This window comes from Melanostigma gelatinosum, assembly GCF_949748355.1.
Source record: "Melanostigma gelatinosum genome assembly, chromosome: 8".
NCBI lineage: Eukaryota > Metazoa > Chordata > Actinopteri > Perciformes > Zoarcidae > Melanostigma > Melanostigma gelatinosum.
In genome coordinates, this window is record NC_136641.1 from 12,108,135 (window position 1) to 12,130,845 (window position 22,711).

General features: G+C 44.5%; 1 protein-coding gene across 6 annotated transcripts in view; it reads right to left on the reverse strand.

Annotated features, from left to right (window-relative positions):
- LOC306781038 (forkhead box protein J3-like) overlaps positions 1–22,492 on the reverse strand; it is a 44,658-nt gene extending 22,166 nt beyond the window's left edge. For 5 of the 6 annotated variants that reach the window (XR_013772182.1, XM_079273674.1, XM_079273672.1 and 2 more), the window contains exons 1-3: positions 14,419–14,723; positions 13,652–14,122; positions 584–658 (exon numbers count right to left, since the gene is read on the reverse strand). Coding sequence is in view for 5 of the 6 variants with exons in the window: in XM_079273674.1 (XP_079129800.1) it covers positions 584–658; positions 13,652–14,005 (429 nt within the window). In the remaining variant the exon portion in view is untranslated. Of the gene's footprint in view, positions 1–583; positions 659–13,651; positions 14,123–14,418; positions 14,724–22,407 lie in introns of those variants that run through there. The other variant, XM_079273671.1, reaches the window with a different exon arrangement.
- Positions 22,493–22,711: the final 219 nt, after the last annotated feature.

Consider the following 22,711-nt stretch of genomic DNA (forward strand, 5'->3'; position numbering starts at 1 on the left):
CTGCCCCCTCCCTCTGGAACTCTCTCCCCAAAAACATCCGAGATTGCACTGACCTTTCCACATTCAAATCACAAATCAAAACTCACCTGTTCAAAACTGCTTTTAATGTGTGACGATTATTGTGTACTTTGTTTTTAGTGTATTGTTTTTATATATGATGATTTTAATGTAAAGTGTCTTTGAGTGTCAAGAAAAGCGCTATATAAATAAAATGTATTATTATTATTATTATATACTTATTGTTCATTACTCTCTGTAGCACATTATTACTTGGCAGAATCAATAGCGGAAGAGCCGCAGAACATTTACTGAAGACCATTATGCATTCAGGTGGTTCCGGAGCTACGAATTGCTTTTAAGTTCAGACACTCTGCGTGTGTGCGACAGAGAATCAGAGCAGGTGAGTGCGGCCTTTTGAGGCGCTCCTATGTGTGCACACACGTGCGGCACAAGGGCGACAAGTAATCGCCGTCGCCGCATGTTTTGTAAGCTGGCTGAAATGGGCTTGTATTTTCATTGTGAGCCCGCACCTTAACGCAAGCTGAGCTTTTCAGTTGCATCACATTGTTCAGGACATACTTACTTTTCCAGGGTCATCTTTGGAGCGAGGCACTTTGAGAAAACACTTGTTCAAGGACAGGTTGTGTCGTATGGAATTCTAGATGGCAGCGACAGACAGAGAGAAAGAGAGAAGGTAAGGGGAAGAAAAGGGGGAAGGAGAGAAGAAGAAGAAACGGGGAAAAACAATTGTTGGAGTAAGTTAACACTGAACAACAAATCCATTGTTTCGAACAAGTAAAATACATTTTCAGTCCACTGATTCTGGTCCCAGTCTATGTAAATTGCAACAGCACTTTGTTGCCTTTTTTCCAGAGAGAGAGAGAGATTGGATATTCTGTCCCTTGATCAGTGGTTCACAACCTATAGGGGTCGGGACATAAAATAAATCCGAGGGGGTCAAAAGATATAATATAATATAATAGGACAGGGAAAAAAAACAAATATGTCTTCTTAACCAAATGTTTGCGAATCAGCACCTTCCAAGAAACTCAGAGACATTATCTTGCCACTCTGCTGTATCGGATGTTAGCTACAGTTTATTCTGGCTCTGGACCTCCATCTTGGCCTTTCGTGACAATTAAAGCACCTTTCCACTGTTGTGCCGAGTGAAACGCGAGTTGTTATGCTGCAGATGTAGACGGACGTCTTGATCCAAACTAAAGCGTATCTGTTCCGTCGGACACACCTGAAACTGGCGATTGAAAAAAGGTGGTTGAAGCACATTCAATGTAGACAGACGGCAAGACAGGGAAGGGGTCAGGGGTCAGAGGCTGCGGTGCTGTGGGGTTGAATGCAGCTTTGGATATGTGAAGGGGGCGTGTTCAAGCTCAAACTCAAGCAGAACTGAAACAACACTCTGTTATACAATAACACATTCATAGTTGTGGCCCTAATGAAGGGAAACCGACACAATTTGTAACACTTCCTATTGTGTTGTGTACATGTGAAAAGAGGTAGAGAGCGAGAGAGCGAGAGCGAGAGAGCGAGAGCGAGAGAGAGAAAGAGAGAAAGAGAGAGAGCGAGAGGGCTCACAGCAGTGCAGGCTAACCTAACGTGAACCTGTTCTCCCTTCAGGCTCCCGTTCTCCACTCATCTGCTGCTGCTAATTAATACCACTGGGGAGGAGGAGCGGGAGGAGGAGGAGGAGGAGGAGGAGGAGGGGAAAAGACAGAGGGATGGGAGGTATCTCTCTGTTCTTTCTCCTGAGCGCTCACTGCTCGACACCAGCTTTGTTTCTCCAACAATAACCAACCTCTCTCTCTCCGTCTCCAGCACACCATAACAGCCGGGTCCATCTCTGCCTCGCCCTTCCGCTCCAGGAGAAAAGCTCCGGCAGTTTTACGGCTGCTCTACTTAGCGGGTCACCGGCTGCATGCGGCCGTCCGTCAAGGAGACGCGTGACAGTCGGGCGATGACAAACGGCGAGGAGGACTGCCACCAGCTCGGCACACAAAGGCAACCATCTGTTCTGGAAAACTTTCCTGTGGGAGGTGGCGTTGGATCATTAACATCGAGTCCAATCGTCCCTTCAGCAGCCAGCCCGTCTAACTTTGCAAACCTCTATCTATGGTTTCTTTATTGACACACTATTTTTTATTACCCGAGCACTTTTTGCACACCTGTGCACTACTTGCAATGCACAATCCGGTGTATTTCAGACTTTGCACACCTCTGGCAATTTCACCTTCAGGCGTGTGTCCTCTGTCAACCCTGTATCCTAAAAATGACGTCCTCCCGAAACTAAAATGCATTCTCAATTACGTTTGACCATAAACGTATTTTCTCCCTGATTATGTTTGTGTTTGACGAATTCCAAAATATGTTTCAAATCAACATTTTGACACTTTTTCCCCTCTCCACCACCGCCTCTCCTCGCTATTATGCGGTCAGAATACTACCGCAACACGCAGCCTGTCTCCGGCAGATCCACGCACGGGGGGACGTGGTTATGGTGAGGGTAAGAGTAAGGACAGGCTTAGAGTTAGTAAATAAAGGCAAGGCAGATCACAGAAAAATAATAAAGAGTAGAGTATGGCACAGATATGGTGATTAGAAACGTATTTGTAATGCGTCAAACACAAACGTAATCAGGGAGAAAATATGTTTCAGGGAGAAAATACGTTTATGGTCAAACGTAATTGAGAATGCATTTTAGGTTCGGGGGAACGTCATTTTTAGGAGATAGGGCTCGCTCTGTTGGGGCCGGGCGGTGCACCGAAAAGTTACCAATGCTGACGTCAAAATCTCATATGAGCTTTTGTTGGCATTTGTTCATGTTCATGTATGATAAAGGTTGTTTTTTTATTTCTAGGATGGAAGCGAAGAAAAAAAATGGAACAAAAAACAAACCTACCACAATTTCCCCACTCGCATAGCTTCAGGGGCGAACATGTTCGTAAAGGAAACTGTGTGCGTGTCTTTGTGTGTATAATTGTGTAGCGAGAAGAGAGCCCATCATCCTGGAGAGCATCAGCCTAAGCCTGCTTGTGCGCACATACAATGCCTTCTTTCCTGCATGTGAAGGAAACAGTAATATCCCCTCACTGAAGGGGAATAGACATCATCGATAAATGTACTGATTAGCAGTGCTGTGAAGTAAGATAATGAGATTCACTGCTGTGTCCTCCTTCCTCCCGCCCCTCACCCTGCCTGATTAATGAGCTTATTGGTCCGGGATGAGGCCACGCCATTCCTGCCCAGCAGCTGATGGATCGCACCGTCGCGGGCGTCATGTCTGCGTGAAATGAAAGGAGGACATTGAACGACTGGTCCAACTCCATAACTCCCTCTCTCTATAAACACGCAATGTTTCCACTGCAGGACAATATCTCGCAATGGAGTAAATCAGTCTTATACATGCAGCAGTATAGCCAAATGAAAAGAATCAGCAATATCACAGACACAACCAATCTTTGTATGGAAAGCCTTGAGCTGTCAGACGTCCGATGATCACATAGCTGCTACACACACACACACACACACACACACACACACACACACACACACACACACACACACACACACGTCATGCTTGGATTGGCCAGCTGTGTGGAGGTGAGAAAGGAGCCAGGGTTTGAACTTCTCTCTATGGCTCCCTTTGTTTATTCTTAACACACCTATATGTCCCTTTAATGAGTACAATCAAGTGCAACACCATGGATGTCTTCCGGAAGCGACTGTCTGAAAATGTGCACCGTCACAGCCGTAGATAAACAATATCCTGACTCCCTCCTCTCTGCCTCGAGTGTGGCAGCTCACAAAGTACAAACACTTAGGATTTCCCACTCATGCTGTGCATAGCTTGTTCAAACCTAAATAAACTCAAATAAAAAAACACTTTCATTCCATCCACGACACTAAACTACAATTTATAAAGTGTAGTACAGATCCAAACGTTTCTTGAGACATAAGTCAGACTGAATTTTGGGAAAATGTATACAATACGACTAGCAAGACTATTTCCATTTGATAACATCTTTGATTTAAACAATGTATTCATAATTGTATAAGCATTGTATATTCTAAGACAAAAACTTGCATATTGTCTTCAGTAATACTTACATTTTCAACACAATCTTATTGTTGTAAAATAATGATACTGTAACCATATAGTTCTGCAGTCAAAATGAATAATGAAAATGAATGAATAACTCATTAATAATGATCTAATTGAAGTTGCATCATCACATTAGATGGATGGACAGATAGATGGAGTCACAAATGGAGATTTGACAAGGAGTGTGTGAGTACATGTGTATGAAGACATTGAATGTATCATGTTTCGTGCAAACTAGAATGCACCCCGTTCATTGTATAATGTATCGTACCAGTTCAGTTCCCATAATGCCTCACGATTTTACAGGACCATTTTTTAGAGATTGGAGATTAAGAGCTATGTTGCAGAGAAATAAGGTCAAACTACTGTTTTTACACAGTTATTAATAGATATGAGGCTTCGTGCATGCATGTGGGGTATCTACAGTAGAGACTGTTGATGTGTGTGTGTGGCTGCTGCTGCTTAACGTAGGGCGCAGCGTCCTGGCGTTGAAGAGGTTAGTTACATAAGGCGGGCTTGATAAGCATGGGTGACTTTTTGATTAAATGCAATGTGATATAATGTAATGTGTGACAAAAAGTCAGGTTTTGGAAACTTGCTTTCGGGTGGAGAGGAAAGACAGAGGAACGAGTGTAAGACTCTCTCTGTGTGTGTGTGTGTGTGTGTGTGTGTGTGTGTGTGTGTGTGTGTGTGTGTGTGTGTGTGTGTGTGTTTATGTTTGTGTGGATCAGTCAGAAGTGAGATCAAAGAAAGACCGCCACATTTGAAGCTTGACAGAAATGGTCGAAGAGGTAAAAATATGTACGTGTGTGTGTGTAGATGAGGTACGGTGCAGGTTGAAGGAGCCAGAAGGAAGTTCTGGCCAAAGGCAGGAAGCTTGCTGTATGTGTGTGTGTGTGTGTGTGTGTGTGTGTGTGTGTGTGTGTGTGTGTGTGTGTGTGTGTGTGTGTGTGTGTGTGTATCACGCGGAGAAGGCTGAAGTCATATAAGTGGGTAGGTTTGGAAGATTTGGGTCATGGCAGCTGAGTTAAATACAAAGGGGCAACACGAGATGCAGTTTCCTCTAAACTGAATGAAACAGTCTTGAAAAGCTTCACAAGTCAGGCAACAAGGCGTTAACAGTCACATTTTAACAAAACAATGCTGATGACACTGGCATGGAGGGCCGGTGAAGTTGGGTGCACTGGAAACGTACAATGCAGCCCAACTGGTGTAGAGTGGCAAATTGGGAGGAAGTACTTTGGGCTGAACTAAGCTTCTAGGAGTGACAGTTCTATTGCTCTCCTGTCTCCTCTGTTGCTCTCCCAAAGGTTCCTTCCTTTCTTCCCGGTAAAGGGGAGTTGTTCCTGTTCCGATGCGAGGGTCCAGGGACAGAGGATGTCGTATGCTGCACAGATTGTAAAGCCCTCTGAGGCAAATTTGTGATTTTGGGCTCTTCAAAATGAATTGAATTGAATTCATTTTCTGCAGAGAAATGTGAGGCGTCCTGGTTGAATCATCAGCTGAGCAGCTGCATTAGGGAGATATCTGGTTCTTTGATAAAACAGTTAAAGGCAGAAGTGTGGGAGCATAAAAACTGAAGGAGGGAGGTCAACTACGACTCCCAAACAACATTTATGTGATAAACAAAAGCTTAAGGGCACTCAAAACTTTATTTTTTTGTCTCCATCAGCTTCTTTCTATGAGTGCGATCCGTGGCTAAGTGGAGAGCAGGGCCGTCCTTCAATCAGGGGGTCGGCGGTTCGATTCCCAGCTCCGCTAGTCGCACGTCGATGTGTCCTTGAGCGAGACACTTAACCCGTAGCTGTGCCTACGGTGTATATTGTGATAGAATCTGAATTGTAAGTCGCTTTGGATAAAAGCGTCTGCTTAAGTAATGTAATGAGTGATTGGATCCTACAAGAACGCGATGTTTTCTGAAAGAACCAATAGAGGAGGGCAAACCTCTAACGAACAAAACAATGACTAAAACTGAAAACTTATGACTAAAACTGATGTTTATGTCTGCTTCAAATGCATTTGCTAAGTTGCTTTTTGTTTTTATCGATAAACCAACTTTTTCACCTCAGACAACTGTTTTTTTTATGTTTTTTAAATTGAAAATGCACATGCAAACACAAGTGGATGGTACCTAGTGAGTATGACTGTGTTAAAAACTGAAATTACACTAAATTTGCCTTGCTCGCCTTTAACTACAGACATTGATACTTTTCTCTTTTTGTATCACAGCTATTCCATATTTCAGACCCAAGTACGGCTTTTGGATTATTTAAGAATGTACAGGACATTAAACACAAATACAGATAAGTAAAATGCACAATCAACTTGTATAAAGCTTAAGATGACATAAGCATAAACATTAAATGATTTTACAGCTGAAAAATAAAAATTGCAAAAAATACAGAAACTAATTCAAACAAAAAGGACCATTGCTGTTTTGGATATGGCAAAGCCTCAACGCAAGTGTGGCTTGGCAAGCTGTGACAAAAAGTCTGGAAGTCTCTGCTTTGCCAGGTAAGACAGAACGCATGTATGTTGGTTGTGTGAATCTTCGCTTAACTGTGCGCCTGCAGGGAGACGGAGGTCAAAGGGCAAGACGTTTGCTGGCATTGATGTATTAACCTGTGGAGGGCCTATGGAGTTCGACGTGCACAAACAAACAGACACACTCGCAGCAGTATTCATGAGCTTCCCATGCCCTTCAAAGTGGAAGCATACAGAGTCCTTGTGCGCCCACAGACTGAACAACACAGAGAGAAACGAAGAGAAGCAGAGAAAAGCAAGGACGATATAGCGAGAGGGGATATATTGAGAGGAGAGGGAGGTTGGAGATTTTATTAACTTTCAGCTGAACCCATACAGTGCGTGAAGAGAGGGTAAAATGTGGTAAAGTTTCAAGGTAAGGCAGAGGAGAAGGAGCTGGGAGGGGGGGGGTGCAAGAGGCACAAAGAAGAAGCGCTGGAGTCGGCTGGAAGAGGGAATGTGGGGGTACGAGCGCATGCGGACAGGTGTCTTAGATGTGAAAGTCTCCTGGGTTCTGAGCATCATTCAGATGCCTTATTATATCCTGATGGTGACAGAGTGACAGACACTCCGTGAGAATGCAGGGTTGGATACAAGTCACTACCGGTATTTCAAACTCCATCTCATACATATTCATTTCATTTGATGGACCCTTCCCCGCCCTCTTCACTCCCTCACTGAAGTACTTCACACAAGTCATCTATAAGATGAGGTGTGTGTGTGTGTGACTGACTGTGCAGTGTGTGTTTGTACACTGCTGTATGTGCTTGCATGTGTGTGTGTGTGTGTGTGTGTGTGTGTGTGCTTGCAGCTGTGAGTATTTACAGTGTTTGTTCAGTTTTTGCTTGCGCATTCACCTGAGCACAAGTGTGTATGGAGGCAGGTGTGTGTGCATCTGTGCAGGCGCCTGTCACACCTGTTTATCCGTGTGAATATGAGTGTGTGTATACGCATGTTTTACTGCAATAGTGTACCTGTATCTGCTTACAGATATGTTTGTGTGGGATGGAGAGGAGGAGAAAAAGGGAATGAGTGAGTGTGTACGTGTGTGTGTGTGTGTGTGTGTGTGTGTGTGTGTGTGTGTGTGTGTGACTGGCGCAAAGACATATCAGACAAGGTGGAAGGATTGCTGTTGTCTCTGGAGATCTAGTAAGAAGCTCCAAAACAATAATATTCTCAAATTTTGTGATTTTGTCCTTCACAACACCAACACATGAACTCGCAGATACCAAGTATCGATCCAATACCAGAGCATAAAAACAGGTCACAGTTCATCGATTTCATATTGCTGTGAAAACATCACCTTTAAACAACTGGATTTGTTATGTTTTTTAGTAAAAATTACATTTTACAAGATAACATTTTACAAGATGTTATAGTTTACCATTACCAATACTCATTTTTACTGAATAGAGCTTGAACGCCCCATATTGTAACTCATTGGAACCTCTGTGCGTTCGCTGTTAGCTTTGTTATTTAGCAAAGCATCAATTCAAGTCAATTCAATTCATTTTTGTATAGCCCAAATTCACAAATTACAAATTTGCCTCAGAGGGCTTTACAATATGTACACGTTTGACATCCTCTTGTCCCGGAACCCTCACATCAGAACAGGAAAAACTCCCCAAAAAAACCCTTTAACGGGGAGGAAAGAGGAAGAAACCTGTGGGAGAGCAATAGAGGAGGGATCCCTCTCCCAGGATGGACAGAAGTGCAATGATGTCATGTGTAGAACAGGATAGTGAATTACAACACATTCAATGTAATTACAGCACATTCAATGTATGACACAACCACGACAGGAGGCAACACCTGGTCCAGGTAAACCCGGATACACAGGAACCTGTGAGGCGAGAAAGCACAGAGACTCTGGTGAAGAAGCAGGTCAATAATGTGCAACACTGTGCTGTTCAAGGGCTGCTCACGTTGCATCGTCAGTGAAGAAATAGGAATCACGAGTCTTAGTCGGCCTAATTACCGCAAAGAGCTGCGCCAAGCCGTTAACACATGCGTTTCCAATGTATCCTGACAGTGGTCCTGTCTGGTAGCAGGTCTGGTCTCCAACTCCCCCCCCCCCCCTCACCTCCTCTCTGGCTTTTCTGCAAACCAACACACCACCAACGCGTCATCAAGGTAAACACCTTCTTTCACTTTGCCATTCTGTACAGAGGATCAATACTCCAGCAGGACTTGAGTGGTCGCAGTTGCTCACGGCTGCGCTCGGAAAGACTGTTCCCAGCACTTTAAAAAGAAGTTCAACTGAGTGTTGGTCTGGTCCTGATTCATTTAAATGGTTCTAAGAGGCCTGAGGTGGCCAAACTACCCAGTCTGCTGTCAATAAAAAAAGAAAAGTACCCATCTTGTGACCCTCGGATTTATCTTGCGACTCTACCAGCCGCCCTCCCTGTGTCACATCAGCAGCATTTCTCCCCTCACAACTGATTTGGAAGACAAATGCTTTCAGCTGCTATTTTAATACAGTGTTTCAAAAAAACAACACCAAACTAGGTTGAATAAGCTCATTCTGTGGTATAATTGAGACTGCTATCAGTGATTAGTAGGTAATTAACAGCACGAGTAGTGTTACACATACGAGTTAAACTCTGTATGTATGTATATATATATATATATATATATATATATATATATATATATAAAAAACAAAAAAAGTGCCTCATCTCATTGTTTCAGATTCACAACTTCTTGCAAATCGGGGAATTAAACAATATTTGTATTATCACCGTTATAAATCTCAACATTAACTTTGTATTGAAGAATAAATACTTTGTTGTTGTACATTATCTTACAAGCTATATATTTTGGTTCACCTATCTCAAGATGCTTTCATGTTACAGAAGTATAACTTATGACAGTGCAGTTTTTGAGAGTTTGCTTAACTGTGAAGAACAATCAGAGTATTCTCTACCATCAGTAATATAGGCTCCATCTATACACGTTATTACTTAGATTTCAATTGTAATATGAGCTTTGATTTGAAATATAAAAATAATGTCAGAGTCAAAGTTTAGTTTGAATGACATGGGATCTGTATTGTATATTGTAATGTATTACAGCGTCAGGAAGGAGACTTTGAGTCACACACAGACACATCTGGACAGCAGATTGGTCTAACGTGACATGTAAACTGGGAGCAACAGTTATGTATACGTTAGTGGCGAAGGGGTCAACACAGAGACACAATGAAACAAACAGACCGCTGTGGCGTTCTTCTCTTCCTGAAATGACTCTCACAGACCAAAGCAAGACCCTGTGCACACAATCGCATCATCTCAGCCCCAGACGTGCATGTGCATCATATTCTGAAGATGCACAGACACACACTGTGTTTTCCACAGACTATCTCAAAGCTGAATCACAACAAGCACAGCACTGTGGTGAGATTTCAGTTGTGCTCATAATAACACACAAGCTCAGGAGCCCCAGTGCAGCTACATCCACATAATAAAAATCTCCCAGCAGCCAATGACAACAGCCGTTCTCCACACACGTAAGTACACTTGACACTGTGCACAGATCTCCACTGAGCTCAGCCGGAGATCTCCCACAGAGCAGGCAGGAGAGGACGGGAGGCAGAATAATGGCCCAGTGCTGATTCATATCAGGTGATTGTCTGAGACATGTGGTGTTCAGCCAAAGGCCACTGCGGTAGCGCTGCCCTTTACAGCGTCACATTAGACCCTGCTAATTCACAGGCAATTAGCCTGGCTGCATGGGAGCTAGCCCGAGGCGATGGGGGTTGCCAGGGAGCAGCACCGACTGCAACAAACCATTCGGTGAAGGTACGGGACGAGACTGTTTCTCAAGCGCTAAATAATGGGAAGGCCTTCACATTTCAATTACAATAATATAACTGTGAGGTGCATGAGCTTTGAATAACCAACACTTCCCTTCATTATGTTCAGCCTGAATAGAATAGAGCAGCATTGAATACGGATTCATCTTTCATAGCTTTTCATTTAATTAATTTATCATTTAGTCTTTAAATTGTCAATCAAATAGGGAGAAATAACAGCATGAAAGGAAAGCTAATTAAAGCAAAACGGAAAATACTGTAGGGCAGGTGGTGAAGGTCTGTTTTAGAGTGTGTGATTGCACTTGGAATAAAATTGAAAAAAAAGACATTCACAAAACGCCAAAAACACATTTCATTTGAGACAAACTGATGAATAAGAGACAAAGACAAAAGCAACAAAAAGAGACAGCCCTGGCTGGCTTTGGTTTCCCGCCGCGTGCTCTCTACGAGTTGTGGTAAAAGCGGACCCTAAAGTGGAGGGACACGTGGGTGTGAAAGGGCTGCAGAGAACATGGGAAAGTAGAGCGGGTGCACGGTTTAGGACACAGACAGGGAGCGGGAGAGAGGTTGGGGAAGATAACATGAGGGACATAATGCTGTTCCAGTGATAAAACATAATGCGGGAATGATGCAGCCTGATGCAACGCTGTTTGCATTCTGCTCCACAAGCTCCATTCGGTTGCTTTAAAAAAAGCCAGAGATGCTTGTGTGTGTGTGTGTGTGTGTATACGCAACACATGCAGTAAGCCTGTGGTGTTCAACCAGTGTACGTAATTGTGTGATTTCTAAGGATGGAAGCTGACGTGTGTGTGTGCGTCCTGGTTTCAACTCTGCCGTTCCTGCGCTCCTCTCACATTATCATACAGAGCAGACGGAGTGCGTGTGCTGGGTAGTAAAACTCTCCTCTGCTCTCTGACAGTCTCCTCTCTCTTCTCCGACTCCCCCCCCGCCCCACCCTCATCTCCTCTCCTGCTGCGCTCTTCGTGTGTAATCTGCAGACTGCACACGTACACTGCCTACCTGAGTGGGAGTCTCTCTCTCTGTGTGTGTCTACGTGCGTGTGCGTGTGTGTGTGTGCGTGTGTGTGTGTGTGTGTGTGTGTGTGTGTCTACACACATGTGTGGCAGAGGGTGAAAGGAGACGGCGAACACAACGGACCACGTATGAGGCGTTTTTTGAAAGCTCAAGTGTTTCGCCTTGAGCCGGTACATTCAGAAAACACGGATTTCCAAGCGTGCAACATGTGAGTCGACCATGGCTGCCGAGCGTAGCCAGCTGTGTCCAGCTGACAGCAATCACCTGAACTGGAATGAACCGGACTTACGTAACTTTCCCTGTGACGGCCATTGGCTGGTATAAAACAAGCCCCACTGTTTTGAGTCGGGTTATCCATGAAGCAACAGTTTCCAGCTTTTTCTAGTACTGCTGGGTTTGATACTTTACGGACTTCTTAAATATCAGTTCATGCACAAGTCAGAGGTTTCCTATTTCACCACAGGCCTGTGTAAGACTGTATTACGTTTCACTGGTAACAAAAGAGGCCAAAAACAGAAAGGACAAACTTTCTGTTTTATAACTGTTGTGCTTTGAATGCTGCATATCATTGTGTCGTATTTAAATGGACCTGGCCTGACAGGAAATCAACACAACTCATTATATGTACGTCACAACAAACTCTCTGCACTGTCATTGTGGATGAATGCCAGAACATGTGAAACTATCGCCACAACGCCATCAGTGCAGCGCTTTAATGACGCTCCTTGAATGCAGCCACACATACGCACTAATCAATGAATCTAAAAGGTGTAATTATGGGATTCTAAAACATCCCGGCGCCCAAGTACAACCAGCAGGAGAAGGCGAGAGTCGTGAGCTGCAGCGAGAGATATCCTGAATGATCCTAATAACCCATATCCTCTCTCTCCGAAACAGAAATGGAATTGATTGAATCCTACATGCAGGTAAGAAGCTCTGCCAACACAACCTGGCTTGTATCATAACCTTTTTGTCTCCGTTTCTGGTGTGCATCTCTGCTCAGGCAGCGGGTGTGTTGAATAGGCGGCGAACAAACACAGGTTTGTGAACGGGAAAAGAAGAAGAGAAGAGAGGAGTGAGTGACGAAGAGAGAGGACGAGAGAGGGGGGGGAGTGCAAGTGCTTGGGAGATGAAGATAGAAAGTGAAAGAGAGAGAAATAATGAGAGAAGAATAAAAAATGTCGCCGCTCTCAGAGAGATGAATTGGTTGATAGTTTGCAGACAGCCTTTACAATGTGTCAGTGGAAGGACTGTATCCTTCCCCTTCTTCACTAATAAGGTAGAGATTCCCCAAGACACAACCGTAGGGATCTATCCATTCCTCTCCAATAACACTGCCACCTCTCTGCTCACACCAGCCAGGATTTGCATAGCGGCATTTACATAAGGATTTAATAATGTCGTCTGAATGAGACAACACGCGTCTGTCAATCATTCCTGGTTGACTAAAAGGTTTCTGTGCTCTTCCGGGCAACCGCTGGATCAGATGTGTGCAGTTTGAGCACTAAGCAATAGGGTTGAGTTCTGATAGCATTTGATCAGTCCAGGATCAGGTTTCGTCTCGGTTTAGCTTTCAACATTTGGAAGTTACAAATAACTTCACTGGAAATGGAGATCTGTAATCACCTTTTGTTTGAGTGGGAAGGTAGAAGCACTTTGAGCAGCTATGACATGATAATAACACGAGCACAATAAAACAAATAATTGCTGTCACCTGCTTGTATTTCATGAGCTACTTGCTCCAAAACAGAAGGTGCTCATTCAGAATTACTACGTTGCAATCCGACACAGACAAAAGCTATTCAAAAAGCAACATAGATAAATTCATTCTTTTAAAAAGAGACCACACTCCTTCAGCAGAGGATGCGCCATGAACAAAATAAAACAGCAGCAATCTAATCATAACGACCTAAGAACTCATTTCATAAAAGAAAATATTAATTTAAAGGCTTCTAAGTCTAATTTAATATCTGTTTATTAAATTCCGAAAAGCAATTGTCATTTAAAAGCATAAAGGTTTGCCATAAGGTACTGCCCGGGTCCATCCGGATCCACCCGGGTATTAGACATGTCGACACAGACCTGAGACCAGATATAGAAGCTTAACCCCCCAAAAAGCTCGACAACATATTGCAAAGCGTTCCTCTCTTGTCTGGCCTTACCTTCCAGCCGCTGCCCGCCTCTCGGTAGTAGGGGAAGTTGTCACAGATCCACTGGTAGATCTCGCTGAGGGTCATCCGTTTGCGCGGCGAGCCGTTGATCGCGAAGGTGATCAGGCTGGCGTAGCTGTAGGGCGGTTTGCCGTCTCTGTGCTGCGCGGCTTCCTCCTGGTCCAGCGTCGTCCCCGGCTCCAGGTGGACCACTTTCTTGCCGGGCCCGTGATGGTGGCCGTGATGGTGGTGGCCGTGGTGGTGGCTGTGGTGGTGGCTCGCGTCGGCCTTCTGGATGGCCGCCCTCATGCTGAGCTGGGGGAGCCAGTCCATTGAGGTCAGGCTGCTCTCCAGCTCGGAGGTCATGGCTCTTGTAGGACGAAGGGGTCCGAAGGGAAGCGGTGAGAGGCTCAGCGACGTGGCGGACGGAGGATCTCCTGTTGGCTCACTGGGTGGGTGCTGTGCAGCAGCCTTGGCTCAAGTCTGGAAGAGCAGGAGATTTGTTTACTACGACTATTCATCTCCTTCAGCTGGAGCAGAAAGCACACTTGGCAAGAGACACACAGATGTTAACTTGCACATCATTTTCCACATACAGTGCTGCTTTGTACAATGGAAAACTACATATTTTGGCAGGTTCATCACTTCCTCTTTGCACATAAATATGATCTGCAACGTGCGCTATGGATAAGAGAGACACTTTAATCAATTGTGTTCCATTAATTACACGGTGAAAAGCAGAGCAGTATGGGAGGCTAGGTATGAGTTAAGGGTCTTACTCTTCCCATTCCTTTCCATCGTTCTTTGGGCCAAAGCATCTGGGGAAGTCACCGAAGTGAAAGGTAGAGTCCTTCCCTCGTGCATCCTCACACGTTCTTCATTTAGCCACGGCAATGGCCGCTGCTGCAACGCACAAACACAAAAAAACACACAAGACGGTGAGCTCGCGCTGCCAGACTGCCTTCATGAGATATTAATATCGCACAAGCGCTCAACTGGCCTCGGCATCTGTCCAGTCCGATTAAAACTCGGCTCTCTTTCCCTCTCTGTGTTCTGTCTATCTGGATTGCCTCTCTCGGCCTCGTTCGCTCCAAAGTGGAAATGGCAATTGGATCTGCAGAGTGACTAAAAGCTGGGGAATTGTTTTCACAAGTGCCTGCCAAATGGGGGGGGAACAGCGCGGGAGGAATTCCAACCCTCTAGAGGAGCCGAAAAGGCTCGTCCCCTTTCCCTCTCTGTGTAGCCCCCCCACACCGTGTTCCCATTCTCCAACTCTCGACGTGCCTCACTCTCCTGTCAAACAACCCCCCCCCCCCCACACACACACACACACACACACACACACACACACACTACTCCCCCAGCGTCTCAGATCCTGTTCAGACAGACACAACAACAATGAAAGAACTCAAGAAGTCCCAACATTTTAACTTGGTAGCGATTTTTAGAGCAGCGCTGAACTTCAAAATGTGTCCTGCATGAGTAGAGAACTCGTTTTTTTTTGGTGGTGGGGGCTTTTGAAAATACTTTGAAAAAGCAAAGACGATCATTTGACACTAGAGTGAAATTACTCACCGATTGTTCTGTCGCAGAACATTCGCAGATTTGTCACTATACTGGACTGAGAATGACGTGTAACTGTTACTCATCACCGGAGCGAAGATGTTGCATTCGGACCACACTCTGATTCCACAAGGAGAATGGCCTCGCTACGATTCTCTGTGCTTTTAGAAGATAAAACATCCCGCATTCTGGGAAATGCAGGTAAACCTGGGAGTATTATGAAAGAGATGGATACAGAGTGGGGGCCAATGCCAGTGAGTAGTTAACAATGGCTGGATGGATTCAGCCTCCTAAGGATACAAAAATCTACATCTCAACCTTCATCTGCCATCCCATGCAGCAACCTTCGCATGTCCTTGAACAACAAAGAGCCTATTGGCCCACGCATTCTCCATTCATGCTCACAGTATATAATCAAGGTGGGAGAACTTCAAGGAGGCTGCCTACCAGCAACACAAATCCCTCTGTCTCTCCACCAATCCCCCTGGAGAGCCAGGATGACACCAGGATGAAGAAGAGGAAGGGAAGTGCTCGGCTCCTGCAGAAACCTTGCTTAATTACAAGTAGAAAAAAAAATAAATGTAAATGTTTAGCCGCAGACTCGTCAAGCCAAACAAGCCAGGCAGTGGGTCTACGGGAAAAGAAAGAGGAACGGAGAGAAGAGATGTGCCCGATGAGGCCTCCTTCACAACACCACCCCCATCTCCTCCTCAAGGCCCTGCTACAGTGGGAGAAGCCATAGCCAACCCCCCCCCCCCCCCTTACAAATCCCGGGAAGCAGTCTTAATTAGTGCACCTTTTCTTTTTTTTCTTTTCTCGCTGAAGGGAAGGTAGCATTGCTAGCCGTAGTGGTGGCGGGTAGGTGGGGATGGGGGTGGTGACACACAAGACACATCACAACAAGTACTTATTTTCCCCTCATTAAAAGGAGGCTCAAGTTGCAAATCAGCCCGCCACAAGCCCTGACCTGCTGCGCTGTGCTGCCGTGGCTGCTGTTGTTGTCGAGAAGTTTGGGAGCGTGGGCTGGCTGCACGGAGGCACGGTGTAGCTTTCGCACCGTTAGTCCGGTGAGGCGTCGGGGTGATGAGTAATAGAAGAGCGGAGGGGGAGAGAGAGAGAGAGAGAGAGAGAGGAGAGGAGAGGAGGGGCATGACTTGGCTTCTGGGGGAGAGGGGCCCTGCTCGGCTGGTAGACGCTATACCAATTACCTCGTCGACTCAGTCAACTGGTCCCAAGGAGACTGGGCCAACCTCAGCACTGTGCCTTTTGTTTCTGCTTTCTGCCGTTTCACATCAGCCTCGGAGGCCTGCGTGGTCTCAGGGGAGGGAAAAAGACCACGGCAGAGGAGACGGCTTACTGTATATCTCCTCTATCTTCGGGCTATCAGTTTTCGAAAGAAGCGCATTGTATCGTATGCGTAGATGCTGAGTGCTAAACTCCCGTCTCGTGTAATTGTTCGTGATTATCTGAGTGTACTGAAACAGTAACGTGTGAGAGAGAGAGAGGAAAGTAACCCTCCCGTCTATTTCGGTCTTTGTTGATGTTCTTTTAGGTAAAATTTAACATTTCAGGGACAAACGTTTGGACTGGGAGCATCCATACAATCTATCAGTATACTGCACGTACTCCACTTATGTAGCCAGAGACGACTACATCATGCTCAAATTAAGATCCTTATCAAGTGCCTATGATGTAATTGTACTGTTTATTAAATGCAGGTGTCACTTTAAACATGATACTGATATTATGTTATCATCAATAACAAAATGGATCTGTCTTCATTGATAAATATGTGATTAACTGCATGTTTAGAGACAAAACTGAGCCGAATAATTTAAATACATTACGTGACAGTTCAGAGAGTCGTCCCTGAAAGGGCTCATAGAGCAACACAAATGACACAATTCCTGCACAGTAAAAGACAAATCCCCCACGAGATACATTCTGTATCATCGATCAGGACACATCAAAAACTCTACCAACCACCGCGCACATTTCAAAGAGCTGCAGTTGAAGAGAAAACAAAGGTAGTGAAGAGGGGATATCCTGGCTGATCATACAGAAGTATAGCACTGTTTGATTACATAGTTTGAATGCTTGTTGGATGAATGTGCATGGGAGCGCACAATGTCAGAGATAGACATTTGGCTAACATTAGAAGGAGAATATGTGGCATCTCAGATTAAAATTTCTTCGGCAACTTGGAAGTTGTGATCTATTTCGACTTCCAGAGAAGATTACAAGCATTAATATGAAAAGAAGAGCAAGGATTTGGATGCTTATGAACAAGAAATCTTTCATCCTCCAAAGAATTTAAACATCACTCTCTGCACTGTGGATGGGGGGGGGGGGGGGGGCTTTCATGACTGGGAACATTGTCCCTTTAAAAAGAGTTGAGGGTCCGTGTGTGATGAATGTATTCACCCATTAGACTCTGTAGCTGTGATGCACTCGCTCTGCTGTATGCATCCCTAACAGCTAACAGTCCCCCGCTGCTAGCAGGCTTTTAGACTGAGAGAGGCTTTACAGTTCTGCATTTTAATAGAGAGCTTTGAATGGAGTGACGGGGGATGGGTGAGCGAAGGGGGGGGGGAGCCAAAAGAAAGAGGCATCAAAATATTTTCAGAGGAAAATGAAGTAATGACAAAATACCCACCCGGAGCGAGCAAAAGCAGAGGGGGTTTCTGGGAAGGACTGCCTTGGCAACAGTAAGGCTAATGTGTCAAAAGAACGTCTGTAAACATAGCGAGCGCTGTCGTGTCGAGGAGGGTGGGCCATTCAAAGGAAGAAGGAAAAGGTCCAAAAAGCAGTATTGAACGTCTTAATTACTTTCTGCATCAGCACCAGAAAACATACCCCTGAAAAGGCTCAATTATAAGATATCAAGGCAAATCAGCTGCCGTTATGGCGGCTGCTTGCTCATCGCTCTATGGATGCTGGGTTTAGCAATTATCGCCGGATACTGTCTACGTATTCTCAAAGGAGACCTGGAGAGCCATCGATGAAACGCACCGTTTCAACCTCAGATCCAAGTTTGGTGGCCTTACTCCTTAAAGCGAGTGGTCAGGCAAACTAATGCTTAAGAGGAAAAAATAACATGGGGGGGGGGGGGGGGAGAGTAGGCCTAATTCAGAGAAAGGGCGATAATGAATCAGAACAACACTTTCATCAATGGTTTCTGATTGCTGGCCCATGTCAATCAAGTGGCATGAAACACAACCTCCTGATGAAAATCATTTTTCTAAGGTCTGAAAGAAGGCGAGGAAATCAGTAGGTTCCACTGAATCCCCCGAAGGCCTCGAATTGAATATTGAAGTCACTAAGCCCACACAGAACACAACACCTGAAAACATCTGCCGAGGCAGAGGGAGTTAGCGACCCTGAAGACTTACCGCTGCCGACGAGGAAAAAGCTATCGCAATTCCAGATTCTGACAACGGCGAAGTTAAAAAGGCATATTTTGTCATAAATAAAACATAAGAGTGCAGCATTTCGGCAAACTCCCCCAACGAAAGGTCCCGAGAGGGACGGGGATGCTGTTTGTGAACTCATGCTTTGCACAGTAAAAAGGAGGCTATAGCGCTGCATCACCACGAATCAAACTACATTTTCACATCAAGCCCTATTCAGCGTGGACTAGTCCTCTTTAAAAATGCATTAATTTACAGCAAAAATAGATTAAAGCGCCCAACCTAAAAAGTTTGGCTTGTGAATAGCATTAATAATGGAAGCGAGCATTCCAAAACCTAGAGGCCCCGGCTCAGAGGCATGGCGTAGGTTTTTGTTGCACTTTCTAAATGGAGAGTCATTTCCATTTTTAGAAGTATTCCAGCTTTTTGATGCTTGTTTATAATTACATTGTTTTACATGCAAATTGGCTAACAATTGTTCTTCATTAAAACATTACCAGGAGAGTGCAGCAACACTCTCAGCTTGTGTAAGACTCTGGCTTTACATCAGGTTCACAATGGAGGCTTTGCACTGAACTCTGGTTGCTGGCAGTGCGCGCCGCTGAGTTCAATCCAAATGACAGCCCTTTAAAAGTGATCACCCCCCCCCCCCCCGTCTTGTCTTTTGCATCTTTCTCTTTCAAATCACAGCAACGCTTTCTGAACAGAATCAAAAGAGGATTTTGACAAGATAAAAGGATTTGCTGCATCTGAATCCAAATTATGTGTACTTTACTGGGGACAAGACAAAAAAATCACTGACTGGGAGCACTCAGAGAACTTAACGGTACTTAAAAGGAGAGTAAGTCTGCTGTAATGCCTTGTCAAATATTTTTCTTTTTCACCTTCCCAGCCGGCAGATAGCAGAGTTTGCTGTGGTACGGTATATACAGTAGGTACGTCAACAACCAAGGAACAGCTGATTGGGGATGAAGGGTTTCACATCCACTCACTTGCTAATTGCATCTAATATCAGGTCATTTCAACAACCACTTTGTCCAAATGATGATTTAAAGAGCTGATTATTGAAGTGACCTGAGGTAATTAAAATGACCTGTTGACCCAGTAACGCTGTAGTGGCCGGATAATTACAGAGGAAGGTCAGATGGCTTTCGAGACCTCTTCCTCGTCCAGCATGGCAGTTCATCAACAGCAGTAGACGCCAGTAGAAAGCGAAGCCGCTCACAGGCATCAATCCGTACAACTGAAGAGAGTGGGTGTTAGTGTTTGCTGAAAGCATAATCATACTTAGTCAGTCCTTAAGTAAACAGATCTTCTCTCCAAGGTTAAACACAGATTCTGTATAATGGCAGCGGTATGAAAAGGTGAGCGGAGCCTAGTGTCTTTACAGGGAGCTGTGGCGAAGACAGACAAACATTTTACACAGAGCTCGTCAAAGCCATTGAGCTGTAAAAAAAGAAAAAAAAGACTGAATGGCACATGCTCACCTTCAACAGAATGAACTCCGAAAAACAGACACCAGGATATGCTGGGATCATATATATATATATATATATATATATATATATATATATATATATATATATGCATGCGTGTATAAATCATATTCTTGGCTGCCCACTATTACCAATAAATTCACACAAAAAGAATACTTTACAAGTCATAATGAACATGCAGGAACACAAAGTAGCCACGATGATTCATAAACCAGCCAGTAACTGGGATAAAATGTACTTTATTTATTAGTTCCGAATTATATTTAGCATTATGTCAATTGTATTCATAATTACATAATTCCGTTTAGAATCTGTGAATTTCATGTTCTTTATTTACCAACGTTTCCTGTGCTAATTAAGTCACATCGCTGTTAATGGACCGTAACAACCATCGCAACGCTGCTTTGCATTGTGGGTAACTTGTGTGGTGCTATTTTACTGTTTTTTTGTACACTAATCAAGTTGTAATCTGTGATGCCTCTTGTTGACATTACTTTGCAGTTCTTAAGTGATTTCGACAGCGGTCATCATTTTTGTAGACGCTTCTATTTCACCTCTGAAGTTCACTCAGCGCTTTTACACTTGACTCACGTGGAGATTTTGCCGGTTATCTCGCTGTTATTTTATAAATACAGGTCCAGATGTCTAGTGGCTGAACTGGAGAATGAAATATGTGTTGTATTGTCTTCACACAGGTACGTGACATAAGGTAAGTGTTATGTTGTCGCCTATGTTAAGTGACCATCTGAGTGTTGCTCGTCTATGCCAACCTAACATCCGCTACACTGGCAAATGGAGTTCATCTTGATCCCAAAAGATGCAAACGCATGTAGCGTATCCACAAATAGCCCTTGATTCAAAATAGTCACTCATACACCCGTTTTCTTAGCGTTGCATTTGCTGACATTGACGATAATAACAGCGACCTTTCCGATGATGAAACAGAAATCAGTCAAACATTCTGAGGGTTCCTTCTCTTTGCGTTTCATGCGATTCTGCATCACGTTTTGATGAGGCATTTAGGGGCCTATGAGTGATCTACTGAAAAAAAGTCTGCAATGGCAATCAGCAGTGAGTGTGGCAGCTGTTTGGCAATTAAAAAGCCAAATTACCCTCAATCAACACCATTTACAAGCGCAAGTAAATCTCAGAGCAAATAATGATGAGAGAAATCTGTTCAGACAGCTCTCATCTTGATAGGAGAGGCGCATCCAAATCAGGAAAGGTGTACTCTCTCAAGCGTTTTCTCAGTCCGTTTGCCACACACACACACACACACACACACATCCCTCTGTGCGTTTTTGTATCGTGTTGGCTGGCCAACAGCAGCATGATGAAAGATAATAACTCCTTTACAGTAATGGATGGTCACCGTTCATGTTAAGGTGGCATCTCTTCATGGAAAGAGACTATACCTGTCCATTTGAGTATGACCAAGATATTTTCACTCAAACATGTGCCATTTTCTGCTGTCTGAGTCTAATATGAAGCACCACGTTGAGTCTGTCAATAATGAATGGTGTAAATCTGACTTGGCAATTCAAGTCCTCACACTGTGTACAATCTTTGTAAAATAGTCCCCAGCAAGACCTGGGGAGCCACTGAAAATGACACATCCTGCAAAAAAAAATGTGCCGGCTGATGATGCCTACAGGGATAGTTATATATGAATGACATACTCTACATCCACACAGGAGCCTACACACAAAGGAAAAATACTGTAAAAGTCTATACATTCAGAAACAAACACCTACAGTGTAGCTTACAAAAACAAAGTTAATTAGACCATCATGAATCCCCGCAAATCAAGTGAACTGACATATTTTCCCTTCTCTTTCTACCTTTTCCTCTCCGCCTATCGAGTCAATGTGCTTTAAACTTTGCGGTGGATTCACTACTTTAAAGATATATTTCCTCTCCATACAATGACGCTGCTGCCGGTGAGGACTCGGTGTTCTTGGAGCTTGGTATGTTGCTCGGTCAGGCGCTAAGCTTCTTCCACCGTTATCACTTCAAAAGTGTTTTCAGCTGTGCAGAGCACCGTCCTCCGTCCAATACGACCCCCCACCATCTGAATGATGTTGCAAACTTATAAATAAGTTGACTTTATCTGACTGACATTCGGGATAAAGACACGGAATGCTCCCGTGTCTGCATGCATACGGTGACAGGCAGCGAACTTGTCATAGCCTGCCTGCTCGTTGAGCAAAAAGCATTAGAAGCTTTCTCGGTAAATCAATATACTGTCACAAAACCTCAACCACCGACATTCAAACATTCTTCTACACAGACTACTCACCGTCGTAGGCTGAATATGAACCGGCTCAATGTTTTGTGTGTGTGTGTGTGTGTGTGTGTGTGTCTGTGTGTGTCTGTGTGTGTGTACTCTGGTTCAGAAGCTCCAGACGCCTATTCCGCAATTGAAAAATCCCCCCTCGAAGACAAAAGCTCCAGCGGTGCCTGGACGCTGTCACTTGGGCTGCATTCAAGTGAGCGTCTGCGGGCGTCAAGCTGACCGCTGCCGTGGGTCATTCGACAGTCATGACGGGCGGACTCGACCCGCAATTCGCATTTGCGCTCAACAGCACGAAGATCCCGGGTCT